This window comes from Gopherus flavomarginatus, chromosome 1 (assembly GCF_025201925.1).
Source record: "Gopherus flavomarginatus isolate rGopFla2 chromosome 1, rGopFla2.mat.asm, whole genome shotgun sequence".
NCBI classification, from domain to species: Eukaryota; Metazoa; Chordata; order Testudines; family Testudinidae; genus Gopherus; species Gopherus flavomarginatus.
Window position 1 is genome coordinate 13,350,733 of NC_066617.1, and position 18,875 is coordinate 13,369,607.

The following is an 18,875-nucleotide window of genomic DNA, read 5'->3' on the forward strand; positions in this document are numbered from 1 at the left end:
CAGAAGGGACCATCATGATCATCTAGTCTGACCTCCTGCACATTGCAGGCTACAGAACCTCACCCACCCACTCTTGTAGTAGACCCCTACCCTCAGGCTTGATTACTGAAGTCCTCAGATCATTAGGACTTCACGTTACAGAGAATTCACCATTTATACTAGTTTAAACTGCAAGTGACCCATTCCCCATGCTACGCAGGAAGGCAAAAAGCCCCAAGGGTCTCTGCCAAACTCTGCCCGGGGGGCGGGGAGTGGGGAAATATTCCTTCATTCCTTCCTAACCCTATATGGAGTGCGTACAGTATTAGTATTGATAGCTAACCTTGTGAGTAAGTATCATTGCCAGTACACAGATATTTAAAAACCTGGGAAATTTCTTCATACATATACTAAGTTTGATTAGTCAAGGTTCCTATAGACTGCTGGTCCCATCAATGTAAACCACATTAGATTTTAAGTTAAAAAAAAAAAAAAATTAGCACTCCATCTACATTCCACTCACTGTTATCCTTATTCAGTTTCAACAATCTCCCTTCCACAGCACACGTGTAAACTCTTTGGGGCATGGGACTGTCTTCTGTATACTGTCAGGGGCGGCTCCAGGCTTCGGCGGCGTGCCTGTGGGAGGTCCGCGGTTTCAGTGGTAATTTGGCGGTGGGTATGCTGAAGGCGCAGGACCGGCGGACAGCCTGCAGAACCACCGCCAAATCTGCGTTACCAGTGGACCTGCCGCAGGCGCGCCGCCAAAAGCCGCCTGACTGCCGTGCTTGGGGCAGCAAAATACATACAGCTGCCCCTGTATACTGTATTCTTCCGCATCTTAACACAGTGAGGCCTCAGTCCATGACTGGGGCTTCTAGGAGTTATTCCAATACAAATAATACCGCTTCCCTCCTCCTGAAGAACAATATTTAGTCTTAATTCAGACCATGTTTTTAGTTCTATGTTCAGTCACCTAGTAGCAGAGATTGGATCTGTGGATCTAAAGCTGTAAGTCTCTACCGCCTGAGCTAAAACGCTCTGCTCTGTTAGCTCAAAGGCTGCAGGAGGCACATCAACCTCTATGTTCTCCAGCAACTAGAAGGGCACACCATGAGCCACAATGTGCAAGGGACTTATTTCAGGTTGAGAAGGGGAACTGGTGAGTGATAAGTAGACAAGGTCTTGAATTATTTTAAATGCTTACTTGCTATCTTGGTTTTTACAGTTTTTCTTTGAGATATACATGCAGTTTAGCTCTGTAACAGTTAACAGTTGGTGTGTGTTTGAGGAAGTTTTATATAAAATACTATGTTGAATGGGTGTAATTTCAGAAAGAGATAGGGCTATAAAGAAATAAGACTTGTGAAATATGCCACTGGACTTTTTTTTGTTTTGTTTTAGAATTTTTTTTAAAATATGATGCCTGTTCAAGGTCTGTGCACCTCATTGTAGTTAATCATATAGTAAACACCATTAAACTGAACTTCAGCAGCATTGAAATACATTCCACAGGTACTTGGCTAGCCATCCAGCCAGCCAGCTATCCCTTTCAGCATCTCAGAAGAATACTCTCCACTTTCTCCAACGACCCCAACCATCAAATAGTGACTTTTGCAGCATGCCTGGAAAGTCTCCGAATGTGGGCTATTGTGGAACAAGGAGGAGCATGTTCCATCGTCTTGGAGGCCCCACAGAGAATACCTGGCCAGCCACCCCCTCTTTTATAACAAGGGGATGCCTCTTCAGCACCTTTGCTGACCGCATCTTTGACAGTATGTCACAGGGAGAGAGGCGATCCCTCAGGTGAGCAGTTCTAAGCCTTAACCAACATCCTTAAAGTCTGTCTAGAGTCCAATGGGCAGCCAGTGCAAATCCTGGCACACTGGTACTGTTTGTTCCCAGCAAGAAGCAGTTGGATGCTATGTTCATTCAGAGACAGAAGGTGCAGAAGGTATAGGCCCATGAAGATGGTACACTAAGACCAGTCCCGTCGTAATCCTCTCCTGGGGCTCACATACTGAGGGCATGTCTACCCGAACATTTACTGCACAGCAAGCTGGGGTGTAAATCTACAGCACTCCAGCGAGCTGCTCACTAACGGTCCATGTGGACCCTGCTGAGGCACATGCACAACAGCAGTGTCCATACAGGTGGTTAGCTGGAGCTCACTGTAGATTTACACTTCAGTTTGCCACACGGTAAGTGTTCATGTAGACATGCCCCGAGTAGAGACACCTCAACATTCGTCCCCACTGAGGGTGAGGTGGTGAGGCCAGGCTGTGATGTAAAGACAGCTTTTGGCGTGGCTGCTGAGTCATCTGCTGGAATGGAAACTCTATGCACAGAGCAAGTACAGCAAAACAGTAGCTGTGCAAGCTTTCACTCATGTGCCTTAATCCTGATTTACCTGTATGGGTGAGAAGTTATCTCATTCTCTCTACCTATTCAGTCCTTAGTCTCTGCTGAGATTGACAGTCAAGGTGCAAGTCAGAGTTAATTGTGACAGTGAATTTTAATTCTTTCTATTTCTGTGAATGCTAATATTGGCTGGTCCTAGATATAAAAGTGATCTCTGCATTTCATGTTTGCCCTGCATAAGCATATGTTGTCAGTCCCAAGAATACAGGTCTTCATAGTACCCTAAATAAGTATGGGGTATAATGTCAGGGTAGTACAAATTAAAATGTAGCCATTACTGAAGGATAAATAGAACAGTAGGAAAGGCTGCTATACGTTAGGTTTTTGCAAGTGTTTTAACTGCACAATAAAACAAGTGGAAAGTAGATTATAGTCAAAACATTTCCATCTTAGTAGTAAACAATTGCAGCAATACTTGCATGGATGCCACATTAAAAGAAATTTAGTGGATTCCATTCTAATGCAATTAGAGCTAATTTTGTTCTTTAAATGAATAAAAGGTCAGCTAGTAAATCTAGTTTATCTTGAGTACAGACTTCAATAAATTGTTTTATTTAATTTGCTGTAAAAGATCTTATCCTTAATGGGCCTAGGTCTTATTAGTTTGCTTGGGTTTTAAAATATTTATGACCACCTTTTTAGTGATGATTTGAATGATAAGTTGGAAAGTTGTTGTTATTGTTGTTTTCCTGCAGTGCTATCAAGGCACAAGATCGCTAATTGAGTCAGTGTAGGAAGGCATTTAAAATTTGTCATGTAGAGAAAGCTGGTGTGGACCCTTCCTGAATTTAAATCTCCTGTAATTAGCTGTTTTGTTGAATCATCGTGTGGTGGCTTGTTCGTCCGTTGTCCAGTTATTTTCCCAAACAAAATCATATTTCACACCTATGGTGTCTAAGAATGCTAATCTACTGATGATGCATTGGCATGCTATTTACTGATGCAACTGACATGAACTTCAAATTGATTATGTGCTGTAATTCCTGATATTTGCAATAAATTCATTTTATATTTACAGCCAAATAAAAAACAAAAATACCAACATGTAGCTTCAGTGCGGGGCTTCAACAATGTACAATTGATTTTTTTCGGGGCTTCTGTGGTTTAAAGGCACATATTTCTGTGAAATCAAGTCTTTAATCTGTATCTTAAAATGTCAGGCTTCTTACTCCAGGCTTACAGTATTGTATTTTAGCTCTACTTTCAGTAGGGGACCTTGATGCTAGTCGTGAGTGGAAGATAGCTGTTTTAGCACTGATTTAACTTGTAATTTGATGTGCCCAGTCTAATTAAATTGCCATTTATCTTGAAATTTTTGAAGTGGGTAGATGTGACTTCTTTTTTTTTTTAGAATATAAATGTGTGTGTATATCATCTAAGAGTATTATTTGTTGAACTAAAATCTTAAAAGAATTGATGGATGAAAAGAAGAAATTTTTGCCCCTGGGTATTTTGTTGATTCACTGAAGCTTCATCCCAAATACTGTCAGAGAGACATTCAGTGACCTAACTAAAATGGTTGGTGGGCTCATTCCACTGCTTAGCGTAATGGATAAATGTCCATATCACCAAACCCACTGCCATAATTGGCACTGATTGACACCCTGGCAGGAAATCTCAATAGAGGCTAAGGACTGACTGGCAGTAGAGACTGAATTATTCACTCACCACTAGATGTAATCTTTCTACCAAGCAGTGGTGACCTGGAAGCGTGCTGGTGGAACAAAGAGGGAAAGCCTATTTTGCTATTTTCGAGTCTGTTACTGTTCATGTTCCATGACTGTCAGTCCAACACCATCCACGAGAAGCTCACATAACACACTCATGTTTATGTAAACTGGCACAAATGGCGTCTACCTGAAAAGGCATAGGAATGAGGTAGCATGGATGGGAAAACATTCTGGTGGAGAACTACAAGGATCAACAAGTGGAAACCTACCGTGGCTATCTGCAGCACAGCTAGATTATCGCCGAAATTCATTTTTAAGCAAAGATAGAGGGGTTTTTTTCCTACCAATCTGTATACCTATTCACTTGTAAATTATTTTAAATACATATATATTAGCATATTAATGCCCCACTAGAATACCTCTGTGTTATATATGTATGTAGCTTTTGTATTTTCATATGGCTTCATCTTTTGTCATGCAGCATACAGACAAGTACCAAAATTACCATAGGTCAAGATTTCCAAAAATGAGGTGCATACAGTTTGGCTCCTAAGTGTTGGCCTGACTTACAAATCAGCTGAGCTCACGTGAACTCCCCGTGAAGTCAAAATCTCTGTGAAAAGTTGCACAAAAAGTAGGAGAATTGAGAGAAATCAGAGAACCAAAAGAGAAACATAGAAATAAGGCTACAGATTTTTTCCCCTCCTGCCAGCATTGGAAGTTCTTGAGAACAGGGACTGTCTCCGTGTTGGTGTAATGCCTTGCTCATTGGGGCCCTTATCTCGGTTGAGACTAATTGCTACTGTAAAATAAACATTTTTTTAAAATGTCAGGTGCTCAAACACTACAGCAATGGGAGTTGTAAAAGCACCTAGAGAGAGAGAATAGGAGTTTGCCACAGACTTCAGTGAGACTACAATTTTCCCCATACAATTTTGTACAATACTTACAATTTTTACATGATATCTTCTTTAATGGAATGTGTAGGCTTTTTAAGGATGGTTGTTCTCCTTTTAATGATAAATAAGTAAGCCATTGTGAAGGAACTTTTGAACTTTGTGTGCCATTTAGTGGCAAGTTATTCAGACGTTGATAATTTAGATTACTGGCTTCATAGTGTTTGCCCACAATAGCTGAATAATGGGGATCATTAAACTCCCTGTGTAGGTATATCCAAATTGTGTTTGCCTTTAACCTTGGCTGGAATTGTGGCTGAGGAGGGAAGGATTGGCTCTTTATTGACTTGTCAAGCCATAGGTTTGCATTACAGGCCAAGCAGCTCATGACCCGTTCCATTTATTTCACTGGTTTGTGGTGGGGAAACAGGTAAAGGAATCCTGCTGGAAGCCTCTCCTTCTGCACGTTTTTATGAATGAGTCCAGTGTTTGTAGCAGTTAAGGCACCGTGACCAAATCCTCCAAAAGATGTAATGCAAGCAGCATGGGGCTATTGTGGGACACAGCTGTGGGAGGTGTTGGTTACCCTGTGAGACGTTGCTTATTCAACAGAAAGCTCTGGAGGAGAACTTACTGTGGAATTAAATAGGAGGGAAAAAGTGATACTTCAGGGAGAAAAATGTAGAAGGGTAAACCACTGTTTGGAAAATCAAACAATAGAGTCCTGGCAGTGAATGTCTATGTTTATTACAGTACTAATGGGTATCCCAATTATTTTACAATGTAGCACTTAGCAGTGAAAGGCTATATGTTAACAGTGTGATACTAGAATTTACACTTTGTGTTGCTCCATCAACTTTTTCTACAAAACCAAAAAGAACATACGCTGGTTAAATCAACTCCTGATATAATTAATGGACCACCTAAGAGAGAGGAGGGAGAGAAGAGAAAAATTATCTAATTTCCAGCCAAGTAATAAGTGTAATGTAGGATTTAGGAACTCCAGTGAACTTTACAGTTTTGCTAAGGATATGTCTACACTATGGAGACTATACTGGCATAGCTATGTCACCGTAGCTATGCAAGCATATCCCCATAGCCTACACTGATAAGCGGGTATTCCATCAGTTTGGGAACACCAGTTCCCCAAATGACGGTAGCTGCATCAACAGAAACATTTTTCACACCCCTTCTAACTTTTAAGAATAGACCAAGTCTACCTCTTTATATGTTTTCTTCCCTGGAATCGCTACATTTAAATTATAATTATAATAAAGAGCTGGAGGACTCCTCCAGTAAGCTAATTCTTTTTTAAATGCAGAATGGGTGTGCTCTTTATTGAAGACATTGTCTAGGGTGTGGTTCATATACTCAAAGGAACATTTGGCAAAGGGATAATATATTTGGCCCCAGTCCTGCACTCAAACCCCCATACCTGGACCCTGGCATCCATACAGAGTCCTGTTGATTTTGTTCTGGCTCCACAAGGGTCTCCCTAATTGTAGAGTTGAGGCCCTTGTGTGCAAGTATCTATGCTTCTGAAGGTAATAAGACCCCATTGCCAGATTGGGTGAAACATTGCTTTTTCCAGTGTGCTTTTAAAGCTGACCTAGAATTGTTTTTCCTTGAGCATAAGAGTTAGTTCAAACCTCAAGCTTAGTCCTAGCCTCTCCTTTAATTACAGAAGCCACCCCACCAATTAATCACCATGGTTTTGGTAGTTGGAAGGTTCATGCAAAATTATTTTCATTTTGCACTTGAATCACACTCAATGGTGACTCCAAATGTGAATCTATAAAAAGGTTTGAGTCATTAAAAAACAAACCATCTACTGTATGTGAGATTATTTTTATTTTGCTGTTTGTTGCACAAGAGTAAAAATGCATGTATTTTGTACCTCAATTAAAAAGGGGGGGGGGAACTTCAGGCAGATTTAGACACATATCTGCTTCAGCAGGCTTGCATGTGGAAATGGCAGTCTCACTTTGTGGCAAAACAGAAACTGATCAAATGTACCCAACAGAATTGAAGGCAAGTGCTTCTTCATTACACACACACACAAAAAGGCTTGGCTTTGCCACAAAATTAGTGTAAAAGAAAAGAACTTTGATATCTCAGTTTTTCCCTTAAATATACCTATTGTTTTGTTACCAAAGTCTCACTTGTTTCAAAATGAAATTAAAACAAAAATAAGTAGCTTGCATAGAGCCAAAAATTTGAGGTATTATTATTATTTAGTGCCTCGGAGCCCAGACATGGTCCAGGGCCATTATGTTAGGCACTATACAAACACAGAACAAAAAGGTGATCCCTGCCCCAAAAAGCTTGCAGTCTAAGTAAAGTTGTTAGGCAAGTGGTTCATCTGATAGCTCAGTGTATCATCGGGCAAAAGATCAGGGTTTCATCACTCAGTTTTGGCATAGGTAGGAGCCAGTGACAAAGTGGAAATAATATTCATTATTCAAGAGGAGGCCTGTCTGCACCGTGGTCTACACTCCAGACTTATGTCGGTATAACTGTGTCGCTCAGACGTGCATAGGGTGACGAGATGTCCCGATTTCATAGCGACAGTCCCGATTTTGGGGTCTTTTTCTTATATAGACTCCTATTGCCTCCCACCCCCTGTTCCAATTTTTCATATTTGCTCTCTGGTCGCCCTAGGCGTGTAGAGAATCCGTACCCTTGAGCCGCACAGCTATATCGACTTAAGCCCCAGTGTAGGTGACGTGAGAGCTTCTCTTGTTAACATAGCTACCGCCTCTCGGGAAGATGGACTATCTAGGCCAACAGGAGAATCTCTTCGTTTGACATAGGTAGCATCTTCACTAGGTGCTACAGCAGCGCAGCTGCACTGTAAAGGTAGACAAGCCCTGTGCTGCACTAGGGTCACTTTCTGATAGCTGTAGGTACTTAAAGCCCTATTTTGATTCCCATTATAGATGATGGAGCAGAAATTTTCCCTTCCCTGTAAGATGTTCCTGAGCATAGTATCTGGGTATATTTGCTAAAACAAGGGAAAGCAATAGGGACTGGAGTCAACTGGCTTGGGCTCACAGGGCTTGGGCTGTGGAGCTGTTTAGTTGCAGTGTAGATGCCCCAGCTTGCGAGGTCCCAGAACTGCACTGCAATTGAACAGCCTTATGGTCTGAGCCCCACGAGCCCAAGTCAGCTGATACAGGCCAGCCATGGGTGTTTAATTGCAGTGTAGACATACACGGAGAGAACAGACAGATGGAAATATTTGCTTATTTGAGAATACTTTTATTATACAGTTTTTTGTGTCCGAGCTCTCAAAATCTGTTTAGATGTGCATTTTTCTAGGAAGGGACTTTGTTAGATGTATCTATTTATAGGATACTATATCAGTATAGTTAAAAGTGGCCCAACTTTCCCTTATAGGCAAGACCTTATGTTCTTACATCATGTTTGAAAATGGGAATTAAGTTCCAAAGTTATTTAGAATTTTTGAAAATATCACCCATAGTTTTTAGACAGGGCTTTTGAGGGAACTGCATGTTTGGAACTGTACCCTCTAGAAAAACAAAGATCATCAGACTGTGATTTCTGACTAGACTATTATATCTCTCAGTACAATGACATTTTTTGTGATCGGAACTTGGAGCAATCTGTGGTTCAAATCATACTTTTAAAAGCCATTTCCTTTTGGTTTGCCCTGTGTTTATACTAATCAGTCAATGGAGCTTTCATCTGTAAGGAACAGATTGAAATCAAATCAATTACTTCTAGAGATAGGAAATTATTTCACACCATTGAGTCTTACTCTGCTCCAGATGCAGCATGTTACAACTTGTGACAGTTAGAGCCAATTATAACCTGACCAACCTGCCTTGGCATTAAAAAGCCTGGTAGAACTTGCTCTGTGTTTGCAAGATCAACACTTTGCTTCTGTGCACATGTCTGGTTTGGGAAGTTTAGTTATGTGATCTGAATGTAGTGATCAATCCAAAGCAATGATCAGAGTGGGGATTGACCAAATCTACCTTTATAAAAAGATTCCACTGCATATTTTAAGTACATTCTAGTATTACAGTTATAAATACGTGTATTCCATTCCATTATAAATACATTATGACATTTTGTAAGAAAAATATTTCCTGCTGGCGTAAAAAAGAGTGGAAAGAATATTTAAACTTGGGGTAAAAACAGCTGTACTACAAAGTCTCTGCAATAATTCTGCTTTCTTTGGGGAAGGGAATGGTGATAGTTTTTACTTTATATTTATGTGTTTGATGTAGACTCCCATTACCACATCTAGTCGAAGGGTTTTCTCACACTTCTTAATTCTGGTGCAGCCATTTGCATAAGACCTTTAACAATTGATTTTTATCTTTTAAGATAGAAAATAATTGTGATAACATGTTGCCAGGAGAGCAGCCCACAGAGAAACGTAACTCTGATCTCAAGGCTCTAGACACTTTTTGTTCACTTGGCTGATGTTCCTTTTGGTCTGAGTCCTGCTAAGAATCATTCACATTTAAATAATTTAATCCTGAAACTAAGGGTACATTGTAGTTTATGAAGTCCTACTTTATTTGGAATTATGTGGTAAACACATTAAAGTGAAATATTATCTTCTTCCAATTTATGATGTCCTAATGTGTGCTCTAGTGTCTAAGAGAACAGACCAGACTACCAGGAAGACTGGCTTTGATTCTGGTCTGTGCTGCTAATTTGCTGTGTGACCCTCGCAAGCGTCTTCCTCACCTGTAAAATGGGACCGGTAATTCTTGCCCTCATTTATAAAGTGGTTTGAGATCTTTGTGTTTATGGTTCTATATAAGTCTGAAGTAATATTAATTATTAGGTCCTGGGGCTGTCATTTTACCCTGGGTTCTCCCTACCTACATATTGCCACTTATGCAGCCCTGTCTTCATATGGGAGGACCAGGCTCTCCACCCTCTCTGAAATTACCTTATGATCTCTTCAAGTGGCATAAGCCTAAAAAATTCATTTCTCTTCTGCCTCTGAACTTCATTAGCCCAAGGGAGTGGTAAGCCCCAGTGTGCTCCAGAATGCAGCTTTTCTGTGTAATACCTGAGCACTTGTGCCAAGACAGAGAGGCCAGTCTTGTACTAGGTACATGTTCTGATGACACACTTCAAACAAAGAAGTAAATTGATTAATATTTGGCACTCATCAGTGAATATTTTAAGTTGTGTTGGTTTATTCCTCACATACCCATGTAATGAGTTTCTGCAGTATTATTATTACTTAGTTTTATTATAGTAGTTCTTACGGCCCCATTCCGGGTCATCGCCTGGCTTTGTGTACACTAGGGAAATACGTTGTTTGGAAACAGGTGAGCTAACACAATTTTAAGTAAGGCTGATCATGACCAGCTAATACATTTATTAAAAGTGGCTAAACTTTGTTTGTTAGGTGCAAAGCTGTATTTAAAATCATGTTAGCTCTCCCATTTTCAAATGCAACCTATTTGCTTCTCTGGACAAATCCAAAGACAGAACTTTCTCCAGGGGTGGTATGAGACTGGAATGAACTCCCCCAGGACCTAAGAACCATCACAACACCCTCACTGCTTCCCATTCCAAGCGTAAGGTGCATTTCTTTGACCTTGCCTTCTCTAATATAAACATATAACAACAGTTATATTTTTAATAATAATAAAAACCTTACCAAAATAAGACCTTCCACTGCAGGTGCTTCTCCCTTACGGGAGAGGTGAGAGAACAAACGGCACAGGACAGATGTGCAGTCACGCTGCTAATGCGCTACTGGAAGAGTCTTAGATGCTATGGTGATGAGCCTCATATAAAAACCTGTATAGAACAGATTAGAGCAAAGGTGGTGCCCTGAAGAGCTTTTAATATGACTTAAAAAAAAACCTACAAAAGGAAGGATAAAGATGTTCCACTGGACTAGCCAAAGAACTTTTTCTGTGCCAAATAATTTATCTTCTGCGTTGATTCGTCCTCTGTGTCTCATCTCATTTTTATTATTGTCAGGTTGTTTACATCAGAAATGCAGTCATGAGGCTGAAGCTGTAAACCATAGTACTGATGCTGGAGGAATTAACCCCACATCATTACCTTGTTGCTAGTTTTCTAATGTTTCTCCTCTTTGGTTGTCCCTTTTTGTATTGCCTCTCACGTTTAGGCCTTGGCATAGTAATATAGTCGGTATGGTAATTAATTAGATCAAAACTAGTTTTGTGAGCTATATATATATTTTACTGTGATTCTTGTCATGATAATTGCAAGAATTTAGTATTGCAGATATTCTATCACAATAGAAGAACAATACATCTTTTTGTTTTAATACCTCAGCATAGCATTAAATATTTTACAGTTTCATACATTTTGTTCAATTGAACTTCGATTATGCACTGAATGCAGACATGGCCCCAGTCCTAGCCACACTGCATTTTGACGATCGCAGGAGAATAGCAGCAGTGTACTCTTAGGGCATTCTTGTCAACAGGAATCAGTTGTGACATTAAAGAATGCTTTATCCCCTTTTAATGAAAATGTTTAAGTGTAGGATGCTAACTATTTTTTAACAACATATTTCCTAGAAAGAGAGATTTTCATTGTCGCTACTTTTTGTCTCTGTTTGTGCTGGTGATCAGGTGATGATCTACCATCATTTCCTATTGCTATTACTGTGGAAATAGTGCGAAAGTCGCTCCCCCTGATGAGTTTGAGGCTGTACTCATCTCTGACTTGTCTGAATTTTTGTAGAAATTATAGGCCCATTGACGTCAATGACAAAACTCCCCTTGACTTCAGTAGGGCCAGGATTTCGCCCTTTGTCTCTTGTCTCCAGCCACCACCCTGCTCTTGTATTCAGTCACAAATATTTCCATTCCATTTTCCATTGCTTCCCCCTATACCTGAAATGCTCACCTTGATCCTGTATGCCATGTGAACTTCTTTATTCGAAACCTACTTCTTTGCACAGTCTCTCCAGCAGTGGCCCACATTCCCATACTAACCTTGCAAAGTAAAAATGAATTAAAGAAATGATCTAACAAGATGTGCCCTTGTGAAAACAAGCAGTCTTGTAACCTTTTTTGCATGAACCACCCCTCTCCCTTTCATGATACCATCTTTCTGTTTCAACTTTACTTCATTTCTAACGTAGATTGTAAGATTCTTACACCAGCAACCTTGTCTTTAGTCTTTCTGTAAAGTGCCGTGCACTCCTAGAGCATTGTAAGGAAGTTTTACTCAGTAATAATCAGATTATCTAGTCCATCCTCCTGCCTCTGCATGATTGTCACCTAGTGTATATTTATTAGAGCCACATCCTGTCTACTACTTCAGCTACTAAAGAAGGTAGCAGATAATGCTAGCTGCTAAGAATATTATGTGGGTCTCATTTATTTATCTTGACTAAAACCACCACTCATTCTATAAACATTTGAAAAAAGAAGTACCAAATGTTCAAATATTTGTAGAACCTCTAATGTAGACTCCTAGAGAGTGGTATTGTCCCTCAGCTTGAAGATTAAAACCAGTGCTGCCCACAGCTGATTAACTTCCCTTTCTAATGTTTCCCACTAACTGGGAATCTCAATGTCTGTAGCGAGCTTAGTTTCTGTAAAGCCATAGAGAGTATTTCTATACCGTGAGCTATAGAGCAGTGGTGGCTGTGTCCTGCACTGAGGTTCAGTTTGTAATGGCTGTCGTCTATTTCAACCTGTTTGATAGGCAGCGATGTGCAATGAAAACTGTCCTAATGCTGTGCTGAAGCAACCTTTTTGCTTTTTGAAAGGCAAAGTGAATTGTCCATTTTGTATTTTCTTATATTTAGCCGATAACATTTTACTGTTTTACAACAACTCGTCTGTGTCGGTCTTTTTTGTCTGGCAGAGTCATCAGCAAAGTGGTGTCAGCCCCAGAGGTTAAACCATCTACTCCTGTGAATCGGCCCAAAACACCACCACCCGTGCCATCCCCACTACCAGCTCCTGTCCACGTGACCCCTCCTCCTGCTCCAGCTCCTCCTCCTCCACAAGCTACCATCTCGCCTGCTCTAATTCCACCACCTTCTCCTGCGGTCTCTGCAGCAGGAGGCTCCAAAGCGCCAGTCAGAAGTGTGGTGACGGAGACTGTCAGTACCTACGTGGTATGTGATATACTTCAGTGTGTATCTTAATGCTATTGAGATCAGTCTTTTGAGAACTCTTTATGACGACTTTTCATTTTCAAAGTAAAGGTGCCATGCTAATAGAGTGTCATGTGTTAGTCACATGTATACGGCCCCTTCTATTTATGCACCTATTTTCAGGGGTTGATAACTTATTCAAAAAGTTGCTTGTACTGAAACTTCTTATGCTTATTCTCAGCCAAAGATTGTGTCTCTTCTGGAATGTCTACTACAGTTCTGTTTGGGTAATTTCTAGTTGTCTGAGCATGAATATTTTTCTCATTGAGATCTTTCAGACTCTTTTTTAATGCTTACCGTAGATCAAGCCTTCAGTGAAGAAAAGAACTGCTCACATAGCAGAAGTTAGAATTAGCACTTAGCAGTAATTTCCAGTTTGTGCAGTACACTATTATTTACTAATTTTTTTTAATCAGTGTACCAAGGTTGCAGATACTTGTGCAACTCTGAAGCTGTGCACACTTCCTGCATATAGCTTGTAGCCAATCCACCATGTGCTGTGAGCTTGGTATATCTCAGCTGGGGTTAAAACTTGGATGTTCCTTAGAGTGTTCCCATTACAATCAGAAAAATTTGAATAATTGGCAACTGCTTAAGAACATTTTACTATATGCTCAAAAGCCACCATCAAGAAAGAAGTTAAAAAACTAACCTGGCTTAGGGGGTAGTGAAATCAGATATTAAAAATACATATATATATAACAAATGGAAGAAATGAGAAGTTGATGATAATGACTATAAATCAGAAGCTAGGAATTGTAGAAAATTTATAAGGGAAGCAAAAGGACTCAAGGAAAAAACTATGGCCAGCATTGTTAAAGGCATTAAGGATTTACCCGAGTATACTAGGAACAAAAGAAATCCTAACAGTAATAGGCCATTAATAGATGGAAATGGCAGAATTGTAAATAATAATGCAGAAAAGGCAGAAGTGTTCAATAAATATTTCTGTTCTCTCTTTGGGAAAAGCCAGATATTGTAGTCATATCAGATGATTAAATACTTTCCATTCCAACAGTAACTAAGGAGGATGTTAAACAGAGCTACTAAAGTTAAATATTTTGAAATCAGCAGGTCCAGATAACTTGTATTCAAGAATTTTAAAGAGCTGGCCAAGGAGCTCTCTAAACTGTCAATATTGATTTTCATTAAGTCTTGGAACACTGGGGAAATTCCAGAAGACTGTAAGAAAGCTAATGTTGCATCAATATTAAACGTGATAACCCAGGATTTTATGGGCCTGTCAGCCTGACACTGATCACAAGCAAAATAATGGAACAGCTGATACATGACTCAGTGTAATAAAGACGTAAAAGAGGATAATATGATTAATGCCAGTCAACATACGCTTGTGGGAAATAGACCTTGTCAAACTAATTTGATATCTTTTTTGGTGAGATTACAGACTTGGTTGAAAAAGGTAATAGTTCTGATGTAACATACATAGACTTCTGCACGACATTTGATTGGTACTGCATGACATTTTGATTAAGAAACTAAAATGGTGCAAAATGACACACATTAAATGGATTAAAAAATGGCTAATGGATAAGTCTCAAAATGTAATTGTAAACAGAGAATCATTAAGTGGGCATGTTTCTAGTGGGGTCCTGCAGGGATCAGATCTTGGCTATACACTATTGCAGTGGTTTTCAAACTGCAGGTCGCAACCCAGGAATGTAAGGCACTGGGTCACGGTGGCTCTGGTCAGCACCACTGGCAGGGCCATTAAAAGTCCCATCGGTGGTGCTCCCCGGCTAAGGCAGGCTAGTCCCTGCCTGTTCTGACACCATGCTGCGCCCTGGAAGCAGCCAGCAGCAGGCCCAGCTCCTAGGCGGGGGGCCCACGGGGCTCTGTGCGCTGCTCCCATTCTGAGGATTGGCTCCGCACTCCCATTGGCCAGGAACAGGCCAGTGGGAGCTGGGGGGCAGGGGGTGCCTGCAGGCGAAAGCCATGCAGAGCTGCTTGTGCACCTCCTCCTAGGAGACAGACCTGTTGTTGGCTGCTTCTGAGGTGCAGCGCAGTCCACAGTGCCAGGACAGTCAGGAAGCCTGGCTTAGCACCCCCGCTGCACCACTGACCAGGAGCCGTCCGAGGTAACCCCATGCCCCAGCCCTGAGCAGCCCTTACTGCACCCCAAACCCCACATCCCCACCTCAGAGCCTGCACTCCCTCCCACACACCTACCCCAGCCCTGAGCCGCCTCCTTCACTCCAAACCCCTCATCCCTGGCTCCACCCTAGAGCCTGCAGCTCCTGCCCCAGCCCTGAGCATCCTCCCACACCCTGAACCCCTCGTTCCTGACCATAGCCCTCATCCCCACACCCCAACCCTCTGCCCCAGCCTTGAGCCCCTCCCACACCCCAAACCCCTCATCCCCAGCTCCACTGGGTCACAGTCATCAACAATTTTCTTCAACTGGGTTGCCAGAACAGAAGTTTGAAAATCACTGCACTACTGACCACTTTTATCAATGACCTGGAAGAAACACAAAATCATTACTAATAAAATTTGCAGATGAGAGAGATTGGGGGAGTTGTAAACAATGAAGAGGACAGGTTACTGATACTGCCTGATCTGGATCATATTGTAAGCTGGACACAAGCAAGCAATACGTGTTTTAATACAGCCAAAAGTAAAGTCATATATCTAGGAACAAAGAGTGTAGGTCGCACTTATATGATGGAGGACTATCCTGGGAAGCGCTGACTCTGAGAAGGACTTGGGGTCATGGTGAATAATCAGCTGAACATGAGCACCCATTGCAATGCTGACTAAAAGAGCTAAAGTGATCCTTGGATATATAAATGGGACTATCAGGTAGGAATTGGGAGATTATATTACCTCTGTATTAGGCTACTGGAATATTGTGTCCAGTTCTGGTGTCCACAGTTTAAGAAAGATGTTTATAATTGGAGAGGGTTCAGAGAAGAGCCACGAGAATGATGAAAGGATTAGACAACATACTTTATAGTGCGAGACTCCAGGGGATTAATCTGCTTAATTTAACAAAGAGGAGGTTGATCACAATCTATAGTACCTACATGGGTATGATAATAGAGGGCTCTTCAATGTAGCAGACAAAAATATAACAAGATCCAGTGGATAGAGGTTGACAATAGACAAATTCAGACTAGGAATAAGGTATAGATTATTAGCAGTGAGAGTATTTAACCATTGGAATAATTTATCAAAGGTTGTGGTGCTGTCTCCATCACTGGTAAATTTAAATCAAGATTGGGTGTTTTCCTAAAAGGTGTGTCCTCGTTCAATGAGAAATTCAGAGAAATCTTATGGCCTGTATTATCCAGGAGGTCAGACTAGGTGATCGCAGTGGTGATTCATATAAGAAGACAATGAACTTCCCAGATTAGACTCCTACAAAGAATTGGTGCCTATCTTGGAAGGGCAGTGCTACTTTTGCTAGGCATTTTATTGCCAAGACTGGTCAGCCAGGTTATAATTGGTTGTAATCTGCATTCCCGTAGGCTGTAGCATTGTTTGTTTGCAGCAGAGTGACGGTGTGTGATTCTTTCTTAGCTTTGATTCCTTCAGAGAAAATATATTGTGTGACCGTAACATCCAAAAGTCCAAACAGCCAGTTTACATGAGAAGCAAACATTTTTGCACCAACACGAAATGACTTTTCAGAGTAAGATTTGATACATAGAGCTGGATGATCATTACAATCATTCAAACCAAAGTCCAGTTCTCTGTCAGTATAGAATAGTGCCCTGCATCATATTTCCCTGTGCTTTCTGCAATCTGGTTTTGAATGACAAAAAACTACAGGGCTTTCCTAGAAGCTGAGAGATGTCAGTCATGAATTATAAACTGAATGCAGCCCTTGTGCATTTTCACTGATTTCCTTGGATGGTAAATCTGAGATTTCCAGACCAAAATGTGCTTAGTTTTTCTTTTTAATACCCTTTTTTATTTTTAAACGACTTATTTTTAATGTCATCCTTATAAGCCTCTTGCAGGTAACAAGAAAAGTTATTCTCTGTACTACACAGGATATATGACCATGTCTTCTGGCAAATATTGAAAGGAAAATACGTGAAGTCCTGTTCTAAATACTTTTAAGTCACAGAAGTGATTAAATCAGTCTAGATCCTCTAACAGTTGCATATGAACTTATTATTAAATTGCATTTTATTAAATTGGTTTTGTGAATGTTTAGATTTTACCAAACAATACAAAAGACCTATTTAATGAAACAATCTTGAAATTACCATTTTTAAATGTGGTTTAAACTGGAAATAATACCCCCCAAAAATTCATCATACGACATTGAATGAGATGAATTTAGTAAACAATTACTTAATATTGTAAATGATCTGCCTCTCTCATTGCATTTACCCTTTAGTAAATTGTACTGTGACATCAATGTCATAAAAGGAATGGAAAGTTACTCAGTAACAACTTTTTTATATCCTTGATCTTATCAGCTAGTTGAGTTTGGCTAATAAGTAATAAGGCAATATATGCACGTTGCGCTGTATTTATTACATACGTGTAAGAGTATTATCGTATGGGCTACCATTGTTCTATCCATAAGCAGTGTAAAATTAAAAAAGAAATCAGTCTTCAGATCACTGGGAGAGTATCAACAGCTAAGACTGTGTACTGTTAAGCCATGGTGATTGCTATAAGTGAATGACTATTCTCTTGGGTCAAGAGGTTTAACTGGCTTTATTGGTTTATAGAGCAGTGTAAAAACAGTGTTTGTTTTTACCATCTGAATCCAGTATAGCAAAATCAATTAAAATGGTATTGCCAAGCACTTGTGGTTAGAGTATTCTTAGGTATACTTTCTAGGAGTAGAGTGAACATTAGATACATTTCCTGTTTATCAGTCAAAGCTAACTTTAAGGAAATCAGTTATGTTTACTTACTTGACATTAAAAAGAATCAACTTTTTCCTCCCTTTTTATACCAGATCCGAGATGAATGGGGTAACCAGATCTGGATCTGTCCTGGCTGCAACAAAGCTGATGATGGCAGTCCAATGATAGGCTGTGATGACTGTGATGATTGGTATCACTGGTAAGTTGTTGTAACCTCTTCTTTTGTGCCATTTTTCACACCTTGCTGCTGTCCTAGAAACCACCTAGTTATTCACAAAAAGCTGGAATCGTATTTGGGCAGTTCCTTTTCATTTCAGCTAGTTATTTGGAAGATTTTACTTCTATCTTTGTTACTTTGGAAGTCTGCAAAAGTAAATTTTAAGTTGTAAGGGTGCCCATCTTTCTTCTTTGTTACCATTAGAATTCATAGGAAAATATTCTGCTAAAACCAATACTAATAGTTTTGAAACTGTTATAATGTCAGATACAAGTACATACTCTAAGAACAATAGGGCTGTGAACACCATGAACATAGCTATAAAGTTTCAAGTTATGGGTTTATTATATGAAAAAACCACATTTTGAAACAAATTTTTTTTTTTAAAGTGAATCACTATAGGTATTTTTTGAGACAGCTAAACAAAATCAAAAGGCATTTCCACAAATGATTTAAACGATGATGTGGCATCTTTTTAAATCTGGCCTATTACACCCCAAAGCAGTAGACTTCTCATATTATTTTACCAAAAAAAAAACCAGTTTCTTATCTAAGTGGCATTCTAAGAAATTCATTGTTTCAAAACAGGAGGGTTTAAATTTCCAAGCTGTGGGGTTTGGGGCTAAAAAATTTAGTCAGATTCTGTTTCCTATCTGAAAAGTTCATCCTGTATGGATAAGAAAGAAAAGTAAC

At 40.1% G+C, this 18,875-nt stretch overlaps 1 protein-coding gene across 1 annotated transcript in view; it reads left to right on the forward strand.

Annotated features, from left to right (window-relative positions):
• Positions 1 to 18,875, forward strand: part of TAF3 (TATA-box binding protein associated factor 3) — a 142,261-nt gene that overhangs the window by 121,401 nt on the left and 1,985 nt on the right. The window contains exons 5-6 of the mRNA XM_050936867.1: positions 12,821 to 13,076; positions 18,058 to 18,164. Of these exons, the coding sequence (XP_050792824.1) occupies positions 12,821 to 13,076; positions 18,058 to 18,164 (363 nt within the window). The remainder of the gene's footprint in view (positions 1 to 12,820; positions 13,077 to 18,057; positions 18,165 to 18,875) is intronic.